Source organism: Neolamprologus multifasciatus, chromosome 20 (genome assembly GCF_963576455.1).
Source record: "Neolamprologus multifasciatus chromosome 20, fNeoMul1.2, whole genome shotgun sequence".
Taxonomy (NCBI): domain Eukaryota; kingdom Metazoa; phylum Chordata; class Actinopteri; order Cichliformes; family Cichlidae; genus Neolamprologus; species Neolamprologus multifasciatus.
This window is the reverse complement of record NC_140458.1, coordinates 36,292,702-36,310,436: the sequence shown is the minus strand read 5'-3', so window position 1 is coordinate 36,310,436 and position 17,735 is coordinate 36,292,702. Positions and strand designations below refer to the sequence as shown.

General features: G+C 40.9%; 1 protein-coding gene across 8 annotated transcripts in view; it reads left to right on the top strand.

Annotated features, from left to right (window-relative positions):
* The window catches only part of LOC146495512 (cyclin-dependent kinase 17-like), a 40,136-nt gene that overhangs the window by 15,335 nt on the left and 7,066 nt on the right, over positions 1 to 17,735 (top strand). For 7 of the 8 annotated variants that reach the window (XM_085146183.1, XM_085146182.1, XM_085146181.1 and 4 more), the window contains 7 exons: positions 7,744 to 7,877; positions 12,429 to 12,554; positions 16,575 to 16,631; positions 16,729 to 16,843; positions 17,018 to 17,112; positions 17,193 to 17,255; positions 17,350 to 17,473. In XM_085146183.1, the coding sequence (XP_085002309.1) occupies positions 7,744 to 7,877; positions 12,429 to 12,554; positions 16,575 to 16,631; positions 16,729 to 16,843; positions 17,018 to 17,112; positions 17,193 to 17,255; positions 17,350 to 17,473 (714 nt within the window). Of the gene's footprint in view, positions 4,992 to 7,743; positions 7,878 to 12,428; positions 12,555 to 16,574; positions 16,632 to 16,728; positions 16,844 to 17,017; positions 17,113 to 17,192; positions 17,256 to 17,349; positions 17,474 to 17,735 lie in introns of all 8 variants that reach the window. The other variant, XM_085146186.1, reaches the window with a different exon arrangement.

Genomic DNA, 17,735 nt, shown 5'->3' with positions numbered 1-17,735 from the left:
TATGAGAGAATGAGAGGTAGAAATGATAAAAGCGTGAGGAGGAATGGTAGGGTTTTTCAGCTCCTTCAGGAGTCACATCATTGTGTTGTGAATCCCTGCGAGATGGAGATAGACCGCAAAGAGACTCCTTGCATTCACTGAGCTTTAGATGGAGGGAACTAGTCTTATAACAGCAGCTTGGTTTGTTGTAATCCTGTGAGCTGGGAATAGGATAATTAGACAATGCTTGAATAAAGCTAAAACAATCCTAATGAAAAAACAGATACTGCAACATGGGGGAGGGTCTATTTGATTATGTACTATTGCATGGTGCCTTACTTGTATAATAATAATGCTGCTTATTTCACAATTTCAATATACTGATACTATATTTTTAAAGCTTATATGTCGACATTGACGATATTGTTAAGATAACAGTGCTTTTTAAAAATAGAAACAAACCAAATGTTTCATTTCATTATGAGATTCAGGGATATTTTACATATTTAATAAAAGCTATCAGTGTTTTCTGGTAGAAAAACTATGCATTGGTTTGTCGACCATCTGACCTTCTCGAGCCCACAAGTTGCTGATCTGGCAGTGACTTCATTGTAGGAAATCCACGGGTGCCACTGAGTGCACAAAAGCTCCTAAAAGGACACAGACTTGACTCAGCCTAGAAAGAAGGCTCCTCTATTATTTAGGTCTTGATAAGGTATAGTTTAAAATGTTAAGAGGTGCTGTGTGTGTCTGTGTGTGTCTGTGTGTGTCTGTGTTTCCCACTGGTTGGTCTCGCTGACTCACTGTGTGCCACTCAGCAGTCAGAGCACGTTGCAGCCTTTAATAGAGTGACATGATGATGCAATCTCTTGTTCCTGCTGCGCTAAAGAGATTACCCACCCTTTCACTTTTCCCTCTGTGTTTGTCCAACTTGCGTTGTATCAGTTTAATTTAATTTTGAATTTGTGTAAATGGGCTGTGGGGTTATATGTGTTTGGCCAGGAGTCTGAGTCCAAAAGGTATTGCAGGTTTGTGATATCTGTTGCTATCTGGGCCAACACCCACTCCCAGCACACTGTACTTACAGTCAGGAAAGATGAGCAATGCAGTTTCAGTGTTACTCCTCACCACTACCTCATCTTTCTGTCTTCCTCTCTCTGTCACGCTCTCTCCGTCTCTCGCTCGCTCTAATTGTAGTTACACGGTTGGGGATTAGCTGGTCCTCCCGTCTGTTTTACTGCAGAAGGGCTGTGCTAAAAGCTGCCTGCTTTTCTCAAAGCCTGTCTCAGGCTGCTGTTTTTCAGTACTGTCAAAGAAGTCTCCTCTTGTTCCTTTCCCCCCTTTGTATTTGTCTCTTTCCCTCTGCACGCATCAAAATAACCTCCAAATAAGACCAGAATGGTGCAAAAGATAAAAGCGGGCACCTTGTTAAGACCACCCTTATCTCCACCCGTACCACGAGAGACCGCGTTGTCTGTGCCAGAGATTTAATGTAATGCATTAATGCTGTATTAATTGCTGTAGTGCTCTGCCTCACTGCATACATGCTCAGCCATCCATTTGCTCCCGGATTGGTTTTAGGAAGAACAATGGAGTGAGTCCTTTTATGTAGTCGGTCTCATAAGCTTTTCATGTGTGTTAGGGTGACTTGCTGTTTGAGAATCTCATGGCTGAGCGAAGGAAGATGTTACTAATGAATGCATGTATTTTTCAGAGCTGCATATATGGGTGGGGGTAGGGTGTGGGGTTGAGATGTAGCCGGCCAGCATAAACAGAGCTGGTAGCTTACAGTCGGCTCTTTGGTCTTAGTAATTGAATAATGAGATTCCTCAGATGAAGATAAAAGGTTTAGAGGTAATTACTGCAGTCTAAATTCTCCCACCCTGCAGCCTTGAGAGTGCGCGTCTCTATGTATGCCTGTTCCTCAGGGATGTTGTATGCACTTTGATTTTTACTGTTGTATTTGTCTGGAGGCACATCGTAATATTTAGGATTTAAAAAGGAAGTGAAAACAATGCAGAAGCTTAAATGTAGTCAAGAAAATGTAGTTTAAGACAAGGTGACAGTAACAGAGACCTCGAGGGAAGTAAAACGCTTTGTGGCTGCAAAGCAAAACAGAAATCTTCCATGTATACAAGCTGCACTTGTGAATCTAATAAGGCGGGGAAACAGTGATGGCTGGAGGGTTGAGAGCTTTTGTTCTTGATGTTTTGAGCAGCTCATCCCAGTACATCGATGCCTGTCTGTTAATTTTCTGTAGATGACCATTACTCTGTACTTAATGATCCCAAATAAGTCACTTTGAATAAGGTAACCTATCCAGATTAAAAAATGCTTTCAGAGCGTGTTAAGAATACCAAGATCCCAAGATGTTTACAGAGTCAAAAACAATTACAAAGTTTAAGTCTTTTTAAGTCCATCATTATTGACATGTAGGGTGTGTGAGGCTTAGTGTGTTTGGTTAGCTTAGGCTTAGAAGACAAGCCTATCACTGGCCTTGAGGGAGAGGTAGGGTTTTATTTTGCAGTACTCAAAAATAGGCTTTTGAAGTGTGAATCCTTGAGAATATTATACAAAGTGATGGCATTTAACACGTTATCATGTTGACATTTTGGATGCAGTTATGTTCTCTAAACACTTTTCTAATGTTAGGTGTCATGGGTGTAAGCAAGGTTTTAGAATTTGCTAGGAAGTCCTACCAGTATCCACCGACTGCTGCCTCGAGCAATAATTTGAATCAGAGACAGCATATACAACTGTTTTTATTTGTAATTGTTAACAGGTCTCGTTCTCTGCTATGAATCCCACCTCCGATGCCCAATATTGTTCCACCGTTTTTTGCTAACACATGAGAGGCTGTAGGGTTTATGCGCAAAGATACTGAGCAAATTGTATCCTATACCAATTTAGTACATCGCAGTACTGTGCTCTTCGGAGAGTTAATTATATTTCAAGTATTGCTTGAAATAGGAACATTGTCTCTGGACATTTTGAGCAATTTTCATTTGAAGTGGTAAAATCCCACGTCAGGTCTGAATACGAGCATGCTGCTGTTCAACAAGGTTGTGCAACATGAATTTGTCCCTCGTATGAGAGGTCATTGGGGACTATAACAGCATCTTTTGAAAGAGGATATTCAGCAGTAATGACCAGAAGCATGTTGCATCCCAGCATGCTGTCATGTGCCAGGACAGGACGTGGTGTTTTGGTCGAGAGGACATTCTTGCAACTTCAACAGACTTCAACAAAATGAAACTCAGGTTTAAGGAGGAGATCCAGCATGTATCGCAGAGCTACAAGTGCTGCGTGAATGGGATTCATCTAAAAACAGCCTTTGCACTAAACGATTTCTACGGGGTCGACCTTTTGATCGTACCACATACATGTAACAAATATCAACCCAATGATCCCTCAGCTTGAAGAAAAAATTACTTAATCAGCTCCTAATGCGTTTAGTTCTGTTTCTTAATATTATTTTGAACTTGCTGTTAGTTTGTATAGATGTAATTGTCTGTTTGCTCTCAGGTGTGTCTAATAGCCATTAGTCAATAGTCAGCATCATGTGAGTTGTGTTTGTCACAGTTTTCTGTGTGCAGTGGGATGTGCAGGAAAGAGCGCGTGCTTGCTGTGTCCCGTGTTTCATGTCGATATAGAAGGACTGAGGCAGAAAGGGGAGAGAATGGAATGGCATCGCTCTGAAGCCTCGGGATTTCATTTTTCTACACTAGAGAGTGATAAGCATGAGGAGGGAGGGCGGGGAGCACGAGAAAGAGGTGGTGAACAAGATGGAGTGCAAGAAAGAGGCCGATCAGGCAGAAAATGTCATCGGCTCGTGAATAGAAAAGGAGGATGACTGTACTGATATTCAACACCATCTCTGGACCCAGACAGTAATAGCAAGAAATAGGGAGGGAGAGATAAAGACAGATGGAGGGGGGAGAGATGGAGATTTCTATCATGTGAGAGGGAGGGAGTAATAGCAAGGTGAAGGGAGGGAGCAGGAGCACTGACAACACTGATAGCGGCGCCAGAGGCAAGGAGGGACTAAACGGGAGAGGGAGTGGAAAGAAGGAGAGCAGCACAACAGCCTGAGTGCTGTGTTGAATAACAGTTGAAGGAGGACAAAGAGAAGAGATCTGCCAGAGACGCAGAAAAACATCAGCTAAAAGAAGAAACAAGAACGCAAATGAGGAAGTCACAAAGGACAGAAGCAAAGGGAAGGTCTGGCTGTGTTTTCCTTGCTAGGAGCTGCAAGTTAAGTGCGTTGTGAGTCCTTGCACACAGTCCTTGTTTGCGGCTTGTGTCCGGACGAAGGCAGATGATGACAGAACACCTGTTATTCTGAGATGGCAGATCGTAACAGTTTCTAGCTTGCACGTGCTGGACCGTCTCTGCAGCATTTTGCATACCTGCACAGTGTTTGACCTTCCTTAGTCAGCACGCAGAGAGCGACTGCAGAGAGGAAAAAGCAAGAAAGCAGAGGGAGGAGAGAAGGAACGTCTGCTAAGAAAAACACACAGGAAGAGTGTGTTAAAGTGGAGTAGCAGCCGAGGGAGTTGCTGGATTTTGATCAGTGTGCCTGTGCAGTCTGCACAATAATGTCAGACCTGTTCTTTACTGCATGGGGCTCTTCTGGCAGCACAGAGGTAGCCTAAGGATTGGATTTTTCCCAGGAAGCTCGGATCCTTAATCAGCTACTGCTACTCAAACCTGGTGCCACCCACACTGTTTGATCCAGGACTTAACTGAAGTGGATTTTTTTAATGAAATGTTTATTGGCATTATTAAATGCACCTTCAAATGTTAGTGCTTTAAACCCACTGGAGCAATGGATATGGCAGACAATCTGCAAGGATGCTCTGCCCGTGTTCCCAGAGTCGGAGACCTTAAAACGGGGGAGGTTAGAACGGGAGAGGGGGTAAGAATGGGGGAGAGAGACACCCCACTGAGGCTGTCACCTTTCCGTATGCTTCGAGTGCTCGACTCGTGCCGGCCTCCAGGAAACCGCATTGGTGAGTCTCATCACTGTCATCTTCTCCAAGAAGTTCATCTACATGCTGACTTTATCCACTGATCAGATTGTTGCTACAATACAGAGTTTGGATTTAGGTAGAAACATCAATACGTGCTGCCTGTATACTTTTATTTGACTTTGTAGGACATTGATGTTAGTAGCTCGATCAAGCATGTTCCAGGTTTTTACTTCATACTTAGACACAGATTTATGCAAGTAGAATCTGTTCATCATACATGAACATCTTTAGCCATTACTGTGAAAATATGATCTGCCTGCTTAACCTGCAACATGTTGGCCCCAAGCAACATGCTTATCTACAGGCTCCTCAGAGAAGTGAAGAGTTCGACGAGTTCTTCTTTTGAATTTTTATTCATTTACTTGTCAGCACAGAGACTGCAGTATCTTTGTTCGTGCTGCTCAGGACAAATTCAAAAAGCACGATGTCCTGTGCTTTAAAAAGAGTTTGAGAACTCTTCGCCTGAGAGCATGAAAGAGAAGTGAAAGGATTCAGTTCAAAGCCTAAGCCTGTGGTATTATTATTGGGTAATGTGGACGGCGGCTACAAATACTGCCTGTTCCCCCCTTGAGCAATGTACTGAATTCAATGTGTGGCTTTGCTGAGTGAGGGCTTATGTGAAAAAATCCCAATATTTTTGCTATTCCATGAAGGGCTTTTCAAGTAAGTCTTCCTTTGCTTCTTTTGATATTCTTTCCCTGGATTTTTCTTTATTTGTGACGTGTTCATGTGCTGGAGATGGATTTTCAACTAAGTAGTATTTGCAGAGCAGAGTGAAGTAAGGATACTCCTAAAAGTAGCCCTCTCCCTCCTCTAGACAAACTAGCAGGGAGTCAGCAACCCTAACTAGGCCAGCTTGGCTGCATGTGGGGAGGCAGTGGTAGCTGGTGACATTTACTGTCTGCTCTTAGGCGTCTATGGGAAAGGAAGAGAGAGAAACTGCAGGAGACTGAAAACAATGTGACTAAGAGGAGTGTTTAGGACAGAAAGTGTGACGAATGTAACACAATGGTATGAATTTTACTTCCCCGGTCAGATCATCCTGTTTCATCTGCCCACATCTGCTGTTTACATAAACACACAAGATCGGGACCATGTGATACTCATGATCAGTGATACTTACTCATCATGAGCGTGTGGTTGTGCGTGTATCTGTCAGCAGATATCCCGGATCAGTTTCTCCAGCCTGTGGTGTCAGCTACCTTCAGTGTAATGTTTCACCATCTTGGTTGTGAGGGTTAATTCCTGATTCCTGATGCGACAAAAGACATTTTCTTACAAAGGTTTATCCATTCCCTGTATGCTTGTGTCTGTCTTTGAGGCTGCGCACTATACATCAGACTTGGAGGCCCACTACATTTCAGCAATAGCTGTCTAGATATTGTGTCTAGGTCATGCAACATTATGGCTGTTTGTCTCTGTACCACCTCATCACTGTCGGAGGTTGGGTTAACAAGCCTTCAGAACTTTTATAGAACCTGAAAATTAAATTTAAACTCTTGAGAGCAAGAATCACGGTGTAATTGACTTACAGAAGGTATAATTTCACACTATAGGTATCATTCAGCTTTCAGGTTAATGGGGAACTACAGAGTCAGAGGATTATTTTTAACGCTATGTCCTCTTATTAATTTGATAAAGACTGAATAAAGACCAATTTAAACCAGTTTCAGAAGTACTTATCTGTGCTTTTTTTCTATGTATTCCATCTTTTCAAATATGTTTTGGTCCAGAGACCAGCCTGTTTCAAATCACATGAAGCAGAGCCTAGAATAAGCCTCAGATGTTTCACAGCTGACAGACAGCACACTGTAATAAATAGCTTTACCTAACCGGCCCTCAGTTGTTAAATCCCACAGCTGAGGTGTTGCAGTCACTCTGGGGACTCGTTTTTCTTTCCACTTCATCAGCTCCTCCAACCAAAACCATCCACCCCTCTATCTCCTAATCTCCCCTCGATCTGTCCGTCCTCTGCTGCTGGGAGCTGATGTTTTATGGGTAAACATGATTGTAAGGTGTGAGCTTGTAACTGCACTCAGCCTACTTCAGCTTCATGAAAAAAGTTATCTTTACCAAACACCAGGAGACCCCCCCCCCCCCCACACACACACACACACACACACACACACATGTACTGTGTGTGCTGTACATGACCCAGACAAAGAGAGAGCCCTTCCCCCACATTTACTCAGAAACTCACATCACTGAAGTAGACAGTCCTGTCTGCTGCACCGTGACTCATTAATCAGATGGATTCTGGGGCACATGAAGGTGTGTGGTGGTGGTGGTGGTGGGGGGGGGGGGGGGGGGGGGGAGTTGGCACGCAGAGATGGCAGCTCCTATTGCACGCAGGGTAATATTGATCTCGTACTTACTCGTCTTACCAATACCATTTTATACACTTGTTTTACACCCCTGTGTGGCTGGTGGGATGATTCATCATTTGGGGGTCCTACTGTGTCATTCACATACTGGGTGAGTGAAATTTAAGATGTTTTGTTTTCTTCTGACCCCATAGAGAGAGTAGTGAAATGATTTAGGGTGTCATTAAACACAATCTAAAAACCTGCGCTTAGGTATTTATGTCAAGGGACACCCCTTTAGCCTAGTGCGTAGGACATGCCCTTGTACCAAAGGCATGGCGCATCTCCTCTCTCCCTGTTTTACTGTCTTTTTCTAGACATAAATCCCTGAAAAAAGTCTCAAGTCTTTGCACGTTTGTGTTTCACAGGCATTGTCCATGAAAATGTGAAGATGGGCTCAGATGGGGAGAGTGACCAAGCATCCGGGACGTCCTCTGATGAGGTTCAGAGTCCAGTGAGGGTCCGTATGAGGAACAATCACCATCGGCGCATCTCTAATGAGGTACGATGATCTGGGACACGCCCCCACACAAACACACACATGGCCCAGGCGTACTCTTTGATCAAGAGGGAAAATGCACCTGTCTTCAACATTATTAATTGAATTCAATAGTGATGCCAACGACTGTCTGAAATCATTCACTCCTACACTATTCACCTCACAATATTAAGTAGATTTCTGTAGGAAACCATACCTTGTGGCTGATTTTAGAACTAAAATGATAAATTGGACAGGCCCAAATATCAGGATTGGCCTGTTGCTGATATACTGGTACTCTTTTTTTTTTGGTTGATAAATGACAAGAAAATACATAAAAAGAAAAGTTTGAAATCAGGCAAAGAAAGAGAATAATTTTCTGTCTGTGCTGTATGTAAAACCTAAATAAATAGAAAGAGGACATTTCTTATTTTTTGTTACTTTACACTTAGACCTTAGAAATGAGACCATTCCTTTGTCTTATTTCCTTGCATGTACACTTCTCAGTGGTAGCTGTCTCTCAGTTAGTATACACTATACACAGTGTATTATATGATAGGCTGTGTATAAAGTGAAAAGTGAACACGTGGAATTTATGTGGTACATTTAAAGGGATCTCTTATTCACCTTTTCAACCCCATATTTTTAACCTTAGACTTGTTCAAAATAAGTATTATTTTACTTGGAAGAGCTGTTGTCTTAGCTCCCTTTCCACTCCTGTTAACATAACTCCTTTCTCCTGATTGGCTGCCCCTTGCAAACAGTTTTGAACAGCAGATCTTTGCGTCTGTGTCCAAAATGACCGCAACACTTACATCTCACTTACTATCATAGAAATCATACAAGTGTATTCAGAGCCTTTGATTCATAGGAAATAACACACACACACACATCCGTAATTACTATATATATATATCACCATACATCCCACAATACGATATTATCACAATACTTAACGCACGATACGATATTATTGCAATTTTTAAAATATTTTGCGATATTCAGATTCTGTACATAAAGGTAAACTTTATCAATATTAATTTTCTCTAATATCAAAGTCTCACACTCAGTCTTTCTCTCATTTCAGTTTGATTGTTGACAAACTGAACGGTTTGTATTACAGTCTAGTCCAACTTAACTGAATCAACCATCTGGTACAATTATAGCTATTCTGAACTATGCAGTTTATGAAAACTATGCAGCCCCTTCAGCAACTGAAGAATTTGAAAGTAAATTAAAACAAAATATAATTTTACATTAAATAAAAAAGTTTTAAACTTAATTAAAATAAAACATGTCTTAAATTAAAATAAGTAAACTGTCATGTTTATTGCTGCCAAAAAAAAGTTAAACACATTTGGACAGTGAAGGAATGTCAGGATTCTTGCTCAGAAAAAGGATCAACATGCTCTGAAGTCAGAGCACAAAAACCTTTTTGTAACAAAATATCGATTTCTGCTGTCCCTGTATCCATACATTATTAGAAACAAAACATCACCATGCTACACAGTATCCATTTTTCCCCCACCCCTAATATATATATATATATATATATATGTATATATATATGTATATATATGTGTATATATATATATGTATATATATATGTATGTATATATATATATATATATATATATATATATATATATATATGAGCCTGTTATATTTTTCTCTCATGAATGTACAGTTGCAATAATAGGTGTTCAAAATTTAAAATATTGGGGTCACTGTACACATACAGTATACAAATACTTAACACACATACAAACACACATCTGTAATTAATAGATATAAATATATATATATATATATATATATATATATATATATATATATATATATATATATATATATACACACACACATATATATATACATATGTATCATGTATACGTATATGTGTGTTAAGTATTTGTATACTGTATGTGTACAGTGACCCCAATATTTTAAATTTTGAACACCTATTATTGCAACTGTACATTCATGAGAGAAAAATATAACAGGCTCATATATATATATATATATATATATATATATATATATATATATATATATATATATATATATATATATATATATATATATATATATACACACACACATATATATATACATATGTATCATGTATACGTATATGTGTGTTAAGTATTTGTATACTGTATGTGTACAGTGACCCCAATATTTTAAATTTTGAACATCTATTATTGCAACTGTACATTCATGAGAGAAAACTATAACAGGCTCTTTTTATTTTCACTAACTTGTGTGTATATGCGAGTGCACCTGTGCTGTCTGACAGATAGTGTTGCTGTTTGCTGCTGAATTTCTGTCATGTCTCGGTCAGGCTGCGTGTGTCCGTTTGAAGGAGCTGCAGAGTGTTGAGCACAGCAGTATTATGGGAAATGCCTCTAGATACAGAGCCTCTCAGTGCTGTGAGCAGTGGACGGGACTAATTTAGACCATGTTTACGAGAGAGAGAGAGAGAGAGAAGGAGATGGATTGGCAGTGTGGGAGAGGAAAATGTTGGGGTGAGAGTAATTACGGATGTCGGTGTAATTATTGCAATGACAAAGAAAAGGGAGATCCAGGGGAATAGGGCTCAGGAGATGAGAGAAAGTAAAGAAGAGACGGAGGACAAAATGATGGCAGGAGAGAACAAAAAAACAACGTTTTCTCTGTGCCACCCCCTCCATTCACCCCTTCCCCCATCTGCCTTTCTCCCCTCAGGAATCTGTCTATTCCTCTTTTCCTCTGCTCCTGCATCCCCTCCTCCAACCCCCCCCCCCCCCCCCCACTCCTTTTCCTAAGTATGTGGATGGCACTCTACCACAGTGCCAGCCCTCTCTCTCTCTCTCTCTCTCTCTCAGTGTGTGCAGTCATGTATCAGGTTAGAGACATGCATCGTTGAAAGCGCATGTGTGTGAGTGCACAGAAAAACACATTTAAGGAGGACAATGAGGGAGCTACTAGAGCTGTTCTGCATTGTGAGTACGGGGCACACGTGTTTTGTTTTGTATTTAGATCTTTATTCAGGCTCTACCAGTGAATAAGAGGGCAGGAGTGGCTGTGTTTGTGAACTTTTGTCTATTGTTACGCCTTTGAAAGACAGTGTGGACAGTGAATGTTGTTGTGATCACGAGGTGTCACTTTCATTATAAATTGCATAAAATATCAAATGTTTTGCTTGATGAAATTTGCAGTCATTTGTATTTATATGTCTAACACTATATATGGTGTTGTAGTGCTTACACGTATTCTTCTGTTTTATGATTCCAATTTTAAGTTGAGCTTACAAATGTGCTAACTACAGCTAGGAGGCATTTCTGTGCAAGCGACTGTGGCTCACGTTTACATCGTCTCACATTTACTGCTAAAACATGCAGAGCGTTGCTTTAGGATTTGTCATCCATATAGTTTATATATACTTTTTTCATGTGACATGCATGTTGTGATGTCAGCTCAGATAAAACTATTAAAGGCATACAGTCCCTCTACCTCTCATCTTCAGGCATATACACACTTTAATATCCTCCTATTGCACGGTTACATGTAAACAAACGTATCACTACACATATTCACACTGACTGGGTCACCTAACTACTGCTGCCATGGAAACAATGTGTGACTGGCACCTTGCCGGTGATCGTGTCACAGAAATTTGCATTCCAGCAAAGACTGGAAGGTGAAAGTTCTTCCAGTGGCTAGAAGCTGTTAATAACATGACTCAAATATATGATGATGTTTAATTCCTAAAATGTGATCGTCTAAAGCTAAACACTTCCAGAGGGAGAGGCTGCACTTAGCAACTGAAGTCAAAAAGAACTACAACATGAATTAATTAGCAAAAAAAGTAAAAGATAAAAATATCAAGCGTGCTTTATTTTGAAGGAAATGCAGATCAGCCTGGAGCCTATCCCAGGTGTCATTCATCTTGAAGAGAGACACTCATTTGCATTTACATTCACACCTATGGGCAGTTTAGACCCCACTATTGGCATGACTTTGGTCTGTGGGAGGAAGCCGGAGTACCCGGAGAGAACCCAAGCAGACATGGGGAAACATGCAAACTCAGTGCTAATAGTGCATTATGAAAATGTAGCCAAAACTAGCTGGAATTTGTCCTGATCATGTGGTGGTCTTGCACTGGCATCTTATTCAGCCACAGCGAGTTTAGGTGTTATCCACATCATCATTCATCAGTCATTCACAGCAGCAGATGGCACCTGTTAACCAAAGGTCTGCTCTCATTTGACAAACTCGCAGCCAGGACAGATGGAGCAAGCTGCTTGTGAGTAGACAAGCAATAATATTTGAAAAGAAAAAAAGCTTTGATTTGATACCCGATCATAATAAGCTGATAAATGATGAGGGAACGAGACTTATTTAATGCGCATTTGTATATCTTTTTTTGTGACACGTCATACCAAACCAGATTTAAAAGGTACTGAATATCCTGAATATGTCAGGACTAATGTCTTTGTAGTATAATTGTAAATGGAAAAAAGATTTTTAATATTGAAAATCATGTTTCAGTTTCTTCATGTCTCCCTTTGTTGATTTGTTCTTCTCTTTTAGGACATAAACAAACGTTTGTCTCTCCCAGCTGATATCAGGCTACCAGAGGGCTACTTGGAGAAGTTTGCCATGAACAGCCCGCCCTTTGACAAACCCATGAGCCGCAGGCTACGACGCGCATCATTGGTCAGTACTTAATTTATCTGTGTGCACATTTGCATCTATATATATGTGTGCAAAGCAGTTGAAGCTAGTCTCTGATGTCATCTTATCTGGGTGTGTGCTTGCCCTTTTTCATGCTGCTTTGTGTAGAAACAAAAGTAATGTAAGCTTTCAATGCCATTGTACACTACTTAAATGCTTGACCAGGGCCATTGTTGTCTAAAACGCACACACAGAGCAACGACACAAACATACTCACTTTAAACACACGCTGGGCTATGCTATAGTGCTTACAATGCCTCAGTAGGGGCATGAATGATAGATTCTGAATTATGCATACAGGCCAAGAGCATTATGGGTATGAATTGGGGTCTGGCAGTGAGAGGAGGGGTTGTTCGGGAAAGAAATAGGCTTGTATTCATAAATATGCAGCATGTCCTTTAATTGTTGAAGTACCCCTGCTCTGTCACTTTTATTTTGGTCACACTTTTCTTTCCAGATTACTGTTTTGTTTCTGCCATCGCTCCAACTTTCAAGTTTCCTATTATACATTACTGTGCGGTGCCCTTTGTTTCACTCCACCCACATGCTTGCTTAGTTTTAAAGGGAATTCAGTGTACTTAGTCAATGAACATTAAACAAGATTACTGAAAGCCTGATATTCTTTGGGAAAACATGAAGGACTCATCCTCCATCAACCGTCCATTTGCCCGCCTCAATCTCTCCGCTTGAAGCAACTTAATGACGTCGCTTTTCTGCAGGAGGCTCACAGACTTGAAAGCAAAGAGTCTCTGAGGGGAAGTATATGGTATAAGGGTGGAGCAGAAGAAGAGGATAGTCATATATATCAGATGTATAGTGTGCGTTTTCTTGGGTTTGCCCAGCTGTGTGGAGCTGTGTATTGTTGTTGTATGTGTGTGATGTAATAGATCAATCAATAATTCAGCAGAAGTGTCAGGCTCATCTGCTGCAGCTCCTCTCCTGACTGGGATTACACCCCAGGACACCTTGGGATGAGCCAGAGAGCACGGAAGAGAAAGGGAAATGTACAAAAGGAGATGAAAAGAGAGGACTAAAAGGGCTTGAATGATAAGATGTCAGGTTTAAAAAGGGCATGGATAACTGAAAAATGCTAAGCAAATGTAAGTAAAGACAAATGGAAACATTAGTGCCACTCTGTAGCTGGATTCAGGTTTTATACCAGGAAAACAAGGTTTTGATTGATCCTGAGCTCTCTGCCGAGCTTGCAGCCCATGTATTCAGAAGATGCATCACAGCCAGACTGTTTTTGTTATTAGTCCTTTATATAGGGTAATGCATCCATGCAAAAGTGTGTTTTTGACCGTGCAGTAGTCTGAACATGGTTTGCACAGTACGTACGGTATTTAATTGCTTTGAATTTGTGCTATGAAATGAATTAGCCTGTGAAATTGCAGAAATTCCTCATTCACTGCTCATCTGCTCCTGAAATAGTTTAAGTACATTTAAAAGGAGCTAAAGATGATTAAAATAAATGGTTTCACAAGAGATTTAAGTTTAACTAGAGATTATCTAGTGAAGGATTGGCTGCGATGACCCATGGGTACTCATCGGTATGAGTCCTGAGTGCTTGTGGATTTCACCACACCTTTCTTGGTTCTCAGCCTTTATTTTTACTGTGGAGTTGTGATGCTATCAAGTCAAAATTGTCCACAGACAGGCAAACAAACACCTCCCAAATTGCTTTAAAAAATTCCTCTGTGGTATTTCCTGTTGCAACAAGCAATACCAGTTATCCTGTTATGTTTGAGAAAACTGATGTAATAGCCTCGGGCTGCCTGTGCGCGTGTCATATGTTACGGTAATGTAGATCATGTTTCCGGTACTCCATCGCAGACTCTGAAATCACGTGTTTCGAGCGTCGTTGCCAGTGTAATGCAAGTGAAGTTGGTATCAGTTTTCGCTCATGGCTGTTGCACATTGGTAATCAATTATTCACAGGAGTCCAGTGAAACTCCGTGTCCCATGGCACTGAGGAGCGAGATGTCATTTTACCTCGAAGCACAACACTTAATCATATTGTGCAGCACTCGCTTCTTTCCACGAACCCGTTCAACCTTACAGCAACACTGAGCTAAAAAACTTCGATTATTATGTCCCTCTCTGTTTGCTTATGTTTTCATTGTAAGTCACATATGATGCAACTGATGAAAGCCCAAAGGACTGCTAAGTATTGTGCAGTCCAGTTTTCTTTTTTGTTGCTGTTGGCAGGTTTACATGAAAATGGTGACAGTGCAGTAGTTCTGAGGAATGGCAGCTTCGTGTTAATGAATGGCCTCGTCTTTCTTCCCACCTCTCATTTCCTGCCACCTCTTCTCTTCTCAGAAGGCTATCATTTCATTTTAGCTTTCCCACTGAATACTATAAATCCACCCTCGCTCTCAAACTTGAGCTTTCTTCTAGGTAGCACATAAAGAAACTGTAATTACACATGAAATATGGATAATTCGTTTGATTTCTTTGTCAATAAATATCTTCTTGCAGACATTTCACTTCCTGCATTTTTTTGTACTATGAGTTCATCAGCCTGTGTTGCCCTGCAGCCTGAGACACTTACACTCACATATTGTTTGGTTTTATCTTACTTCAGTTTTGTCACTAAAACTTGGCCTGACCTAGTTCTGCTGAGTAAGCTCGCTAGAGCGTTGGGAATGAAATGAACCTATTGCCATCAAAAGCATGCGCAGGCGCACAAGCTCACATGGTGAGGCAGTCGGAGAGCGCTGCTGCACACCGGTAGCAGAGAGGTGTGCCTTTCTGTGTGCACGCACTCCTTCACGAGGCAAGATTCATTAAATGATTGTTATTATAGGGGTTAGCTCTGGGGCAGGTGGCAATGACGTCTTTGTGTGTTTTTTTTGTGTTAGATTTACGTTTAAGCATAAAGTGTGTCTAAGTGTATTATAAAGTACACGCCCCTGCTTTACATAAAAGCTCATATATCTACTCTGATGTTTTTCTTTCATCTTTTTTGTGAGTTTGAAGGGCTGAAGTTGACCTGTAACAAATAAAAGCACTGATTTAAATACACAAATGTGTCAGTTAATTAACAACTTCTGCACATTTAAACTCCTCTTACCCACGTCCACACTGACTTGTCTCAGTGTGTAAGTATGCCATCTTGTATCCGAGCTTATTCAGATGTGGTTTTTCTAGGCATGCCTTAAAGACATCACATGCTTCAACAGCTAACTTGGTCACCGGAGACCCTCCCCCTCCCTCGCACACGCATGCGTACATGCATTGGCCTGCGACTTTGTACGATCGTCACGATGGGACAGACTAAATTAAGAGGGTTGAGTGTGTTCATTATAATGAATGTAAAGGAAACGTCACACAATTAGACAGATTATTGAGGAAAAGAGAGAAACAAGTGACGGGGATAAACCCTGACACCCTGTGGGCCTCACAGCTTTATTTAGCTACATCCATCCATAATTCATGCCTTCAAAACCCAGGAGCCACATGCATTATACAGCTAATCATGTGTAACTGCGCTCAGGTTTATTTCATCACTCTGCAGTGTTTACCTTCCACATCTTTATAGTCTATAAAATGTTTAGATATAAAAACAGAGTTGCCATATTTGATTATCTTTGCTACACTGACACCTTGTGGCCAAAACGTATATGTGCATCTGTAAATTACGTCACACCTTACCAGTAATGACGGTGAAAGAGCCTTTGCAGATTTCTAGATAAATGTTGATATTTTTGTCCTTTTCCTTTTGAACATATTATGTCTGCAGACTGTTGTTCAAGATGAATCACACTCAAAAATACAGAATAATCCTAAAAATTGCTCCAGCAGCCCTGTAATTTGTACACATTACAGGATAGAAAAAGGCCTGGTGACTCAGAAACCTGCAATTGTCGGAGAGATGTCAAAAGTAGTGAGGCTGACAGTTAAATTAAGTATGATGCAGTATCCGATCAGGCTGTGCAAAAGCAAGATTTGACCTGTCATTGCCAGCCTCCTCAAACGCCTTCTCTCTGTCCTCCACAGTCTGAAATCGGCTTTGGGAAACTTGAAACCTACATCAAACTGGACAAACTAGGAGAGGTGAGGTCAACAAAGAGCCACCAGCAGGAGCAACACAATGCAAACAAAGTGTTCATCCACTGTATCTTACATTTACTGTTTCTTTACATCTCTGCAGGGGACCTATGCGACAGTATTTAAGGGGCGAAGTAAGTTAACAGATAACTTGGTCGCCCTGAAAGAGATCCGCCTGGAGCACGAGGAGGGCGCGCCCTGCACCGCTATCCGAGAAGGTACTGACCAACAGTTGTGATTTGGAAGCACACACCTCCAAAGTCAACATGGCACACTTGTACATGCAGACAAAAACTCGACAGTGTGTCTTGTAGCGCCGTGGGCTGAAGTATGAGGCGTTACGTCTCACGTCTCTGCTTGACTGACAGTGTCTCATCTGTCTTCTCCTCCAGTGTCTCTACTGAAAGACTTGAAGCACGCCAATATTGTCACTCTCCATGACATTATCCACACTGACAAGTGCCTAACACTCGTGTTTGAGTATCTGGTGAGTGTCACTTTGTTTTTAATGTGTGAGTTACATGAAACCAGAAACTACAGATAAGCACTTTCTTTCTTTCTCATCAGGAAAAAGACCTGAAGCAATATATGGACGACTGTGGGAGCATCATGAGCGTTCACAATGTTAAGGTAATCTAGAGTATTACAAGCGGTCAGTATGGAAAAATGGAAAATGTGTCTGGTGGCTGATTGTGTTGTTTACATCCTCTTCTCTCCACATCAGATCTTCTTATTTCAGCTTTTAAGAGGTCTGGCGTACTGCCACAGGAGGAAGGTCCTCCACAGAGACCTGAAACCCCAGAACCTGCTCATCAATGAAAAAGGAGAGCTCAAACTGGCAGACTTTGGTATGTCACCTCATTAACTCACAGGGCAGATTTGTATAATATGCTGAAAGTTCCTTTATTGCTTAGTTTTCTAAGGTTCTCACAAGCTAATTACTTAAAATATTATTTTTGTCTCATTTTGATTATTTCAGTTTTCAAAGATAGGCTCAAAAAACATGTGGACAAGGATACTTAAACATGTGGACAAGGATACTTAAACATGTGGACTGGATGGATCAATCCTCCTCCACATGTTTAAGTATCCTTGATCAAGATATTTACG